The sequence below is a fragment of the Nothoprocta perdicaria genome, unplaced genomic scaffold (genome assembly GCF_003342845.1).
Source record: "Nothoprocta perdicaria isolate Ctin4 unplaced genomic scaffold, notPer1 scaffold_452, whole genome shotgun sequence".
Classification (NCBI taxonomy): Eukaryota; Metazoa; Chordata; class Aves; order Tinamiformes; family Tinamidae; genus Nothoprocta; species Nothoprocta perdicaria.
In genome coordinates this window covers 88674-93284 of record NW_020455702.1, presented here as the reverse complement: position 1 = coordinate 93284, position 4611 = coordinate 88674, and the positions used below count along the sequence as shown (strand labels likewise).

At 44.1% G+C, this 4611-nt stretch overlaps 1 protein-coding gene across 1 annotated transcript in view; it reads right to left on the bottom strand.

The window, feature by feature from the left end:
• Positions 1 to 3205: 3205 nt before the first annotated feature.
• The window catches only part of HOXC13 (homeobox C13), a 3142-nt gene continuing 1736 nt past the window's right edge, over positions 3206 to 4611 (bottom strand). Inside the window, exon 2 of the mRNA XM_026046678.1 lies at positions 3206 to 3462. Coding sequence (XP_025902463.1) covers positions 3206 to 3462 — 257 coding nt within the window. The remainder of the gene's footprint in view (positions 3463 to 4611) is intronic.

The following is a 4611-nucleotide window of genomic DNA, read 5'->3' as shown; positions in this document are numbered from 1 at the left end:
TTCAATAATCTGAGTATAATAATCCTGTTTTCCTCATATTTTTTTTCCCTTCAGGACGTATCACATAATCAGGTAGAATAAGGAAGCCTTGGAGAGTACAGAGATAGACACGCACCGAGCAATATATTCGCTGTCGGGATGTCGAATTTGGGCTTGTCTGGAGCTGCATTTATGAATTTCAATGTCTGCACACACAGCACTAGGGTGAGCTCTTTTTTTTTTTTTTTTTTTTTTTTTTTTTTTTTTTTTTAAATCGAAAACACATATTTTCTCGGCTATCGTGCTGCGGCTGTGAATTTTCGCTGCCCGACACAGTGCAGCGCAAATTTCCTTTTTATTTATTTATTATTTTATTTTAAGTCATCTTCCCATTGAAAAATACCCTTCTTCTGCTGTGAAAGTGAGAATGGCTTTCTCAAGGTATTGCAAAATTTACTAGCTTTACTAGCTCAGTATATTAAAAGGAAATCGAATTCCTGCTTTTTTTTTTTTTTTTTTCCTAACCGGATAAGTTATTCTCCTCTAAAACAAATAAAATTTCATTTGTATCAAATCAATCTTCTCCAAGCGCTTCTGCGCATCAGATCCCAAATCCAAATAGGAATTGCTAAATGCACAGACGGGAAAAAATTCCCCCTTTTCAAGGGCACCCACAGGCAAGGAGGGATGGTAGAAGCAGGGGGATCCAGGCCGGAACACGGAGCCGCGCAAAATAAGCCGCCGGCCGCAGCTCTCTCCCACCTTTCGGGAATTTGGGAATCACTGACGGAAATTTCCAAACCCATGGGACTTTCCCGACTTTTGCTTTTGCAATATAGGCTCTAAGGTGCACGGAGATGCATAATGTCTACACATTTTCTGTACATAACTATACTCATCCTCCGTATATAACCACACTCTGCTCTGAATATAACCCTCCAATGTTATTATATATAGTTTCTAAAGTTATATATCCCCTCTGCGCACACACACCTTTAAAAACACACCCCTATAGAAGAACATGCATGAGAGCTGCACATCACTTCATATAATGATATAGCTTGCTGCGCTTATGTATGCCAATGTAAATATATAGTTATAAAGCACCGGTTTTAAGATACTGCATGTTATCTGTAACATACTTACATACACACAAAGATATATAGAGCAGTTTAATAAACACTAATGTAAATTACATGCACGCCGCTATGCTTCACACACATATATTTGGCTTACGTCTAGACTTGTATGTATAGCGATGCCCAGATCATTTAAAGCAACGGACATACACGGTTATACGCTTGTGAGTATATATATATGTATATATACATATGGTGTATATATATTTGTACGTCTCTCTATATATATGCACACAAGCGCACTTCTGCACATGAACTTGAACTACTATATCTATACAATTGTTTATGCGGACACCCATGCTAATTTTTCCCCGGGTGACTTCATATTGCTTGCTCCGGCTGCTTCTCCTCCTGCCTCGTATATACATATGTGTATGTCGGCGAGCACTTAATGCACATTTCAGCACCAATAATATTATAAATTTTTAAATTCTGTAATTTTTAAAAGCCACTCCCCCAGTTTTTATTATTATATTCTTTTCGGATTATTTAATGAGCTGATTCCTTTTGGATTATTTAATGAGCTGATTCCATCTAAAAGATATTAAGGCCGATTGCAATGAGTCTTTGGATGCAATCCGCTCCCTCCACGGGCGCGGAGGTTGCGAGATTTAGATCTGAGGCCGGCGCTGAGTCAAACAGATGTAACAAAAGAAAAAAAAAAAAAAAAAAAAAAAAAAAAAAAAAAAAAGCATCGTTTGAGGCAGAACCCTCTCGCACCCGGCGGATTTAAAGAGATTAAAAGCGTCTCCGGAAAGTCATCACGTTTTCACCCTGCTCGGGTGTCTAATTGCGGCGTTGGGGGAAATAGGGATAGAAAAAAAAAAAAAAGGAAAAAAAAAAAGAAGAAGAAATAAACAAATAAACTAACTAAATAAGAAGTTTCATGGCTTGGCTCATTCTCTGTGCATTTATCTTTTTCTCTCCTTTCTACTTACAGTGGGAAGCAGCCCGCCTTGGGGCACACACATCCGCGCCCCACATCTGGGAGGATTGGGGGCTCCCCCCCCTTTTTTTTTCCCCCTTTTTTCCCTGCCCTTTTCTCCCCAGATCTTCAGGGTTCAGGTCGACCTGCTGGGCTGTGGTTGTCACTTGGGCTGGTTTCACCTTCCCTGGGCAAAGAGCAGCCGTCCCCAAGGGGGTCTCAGGACAGGAGATTAAAAGGGGAAAAGGCTGCGCTGCTTAAAAGGGCAAAGCAGGGCACAAGCATCTGGCGGCCGCCCTTTTTCCGGAAAAAAATGCTGTTTATTTTTCGGAAATGTAATCTTGCCTTCGGTACATCTCATCATCTCATCTGGACACCACAATATTATATACATACACAAGACATTAAAAAAATGCTTTTACATAGCCAGAGAACACTGCAGAGAATTAGTTGGTTTAGAGGAAGGAGGAAAAAGAGCCAAATAAAACCCAACTTGCCAAACACGTTGCCAGTGGAGAACAGACATTCCAGTTTTACGGCAGAGGAGGATAAACCCTCGTGAGAAGAGGCCCAAAAATAGTGTGGCAGGAGGAGCCCATTTTCGCTTGTGCCCTAAATTAGTGCTTGTCAGTTTAATACGGAAGAATTATTTTCTTCCCACTATAGCAACTTTATCTGGGGCCTTTTTTTTTTTTTTTCCCCAGTCCCTAGCGATGAAAGAAGACAAAGCTGATGCAACTTTGCTCTCCATACACTTTACATCGGAGTGTGAAAGAGCCAAAGGACGCAAGACTCATCCCCGCAGAGGGGACCGGACCACACCGTGTGACAAGGTGACATTGGGGAGTTCATCTCCTCTTTACACAACTACACTTTTAGCTTATCATTTGTTAAAAAAATACATACAGCTGGACCTCACCAATGGCTTTCTCAGCGCAAGGAGCGGGTGTTCACAGTCAGCGAGTGGGGCAGAGGGATAAATCAAAGATGCGTTGGGTGTTAGTGTGGGTGGGGATGCCTATTCTGTTGTTGATGTTTTTTTAATGTCGGTCTTTAATTTCCACTCAGCAGAGGTCCAATGAGACGCTCAGACCAACTACTGGATAAATATTTCTGCTTCTGTCATGCTTGCTTCGCCTTTCTTTTCCCAGATCATCCGCTGTCAAGTTGCGTGGAGATGCGCTGTCTTGGATTTGCTCACTACCTTCTTCTCCTTGACCCTCCGGTTCTGGAACCAGATGGTCACTTGTCGCTCGGACAAGTTGGTGGTGGCAGAAATCCTCCTCCGCTTCTCTTTGGTGATGAACTTGCTGGCCGCGTACTCTTTTTCCAGCTCTTTCAGCTGAATTTTCGTGTAAGGGACCCTTTTCTTCCGTCCCCTGCGGTAGCTGCTCACTTCGGGTTGCAGAGGGACCACGTCTGCAAGAAAAATAAAGAAATAAACCAATAAGCAAATAAATAGATTGATAATGATCATGATAATAACAATAATTTTAAAAGCAGTGAAGAATATGCGATGTTATTTCATCGCGAGCCGCGGACGGTGGTTTCTCCAGGTCAGGAAAGCAAGGAAAGGAAGAAGGGAAAGGGAAAATAAGGGGGAAGGGGGAATAGAGGGAACAATAAGACAGAAAAGGAGAAAGGAAAGGGAGAGAGGAGGGGAAAGAAAGGCGAAACGTGAGCAACCAGGGGAATATTAACATGGTCACTTGAGATTTTCTCGGCTATAGGCGCTGATAAACTCGGGGCAGCGGGTCAGCTAGAAGTGCAAAGAGAATTGAAGGGATATTTCAAGCAGTTGCATTTTAGACAAGACTTTTTCCTCTTTTATTTATTTATTTTTTTCTCTCCCTCTTCCATTTATTTTTCCTCTCTCTTTTTGTATTTACCCGGCAGGAAGTTTTCACAGGCGCTTCCCGCCCGCCGCAGCGACGCATCAGCGACGGCCGCACGGCGGGATCAGAGCGCACCCTACACCCTCCTGGGACATCGGGAACCCTTCGCGGGGTGCAAATCCACCCCCAGGATCCCCCTCTGGAGACATTTTCCCAGTGGGGAGATACACCCCGCTCAGCCCAGGGCCTCTCTGGGAGATGGAAGCCGGGAGATGCGGGGACCATCCTGTCCCCTGCCCCAGGCTAGTCCTGGGGGTGCAAAGACCCCATCCAGACCCTGAGGGCACCCTCAGCCCCCTCTCCCCACCTGCTATGGGCATTTCACCAAGCTAAGCGAGGGAAGGCAGGGCTGCCTCTCCTTGGCAAGCCCCGATGCCCAACTATCGCTGACAAGGGCTAATTGTGAACCGAGAAGTACTTTGGGGCTGAGGGCTTCACTATTTGCCAGGGCAGAGGAATTCGGGGGGCTCTTGTTGCAGAGGCCCACCGAGGGCTGCGGAATGGGGGCAGAAATGTCCTCCAAGGACACATATCTAGGCAGTCCAAAGGAAAGCGATGGGGCTGGGGGCTCCCCAAAGCAGGGTTTCAATGGTTAGAGCTCCAGACCACATATTCCGATTGTCAAGAAAGAGGCTTTTTTTTTTTTTTTTTTTTTTTTTTTTTTTTTTTTTTT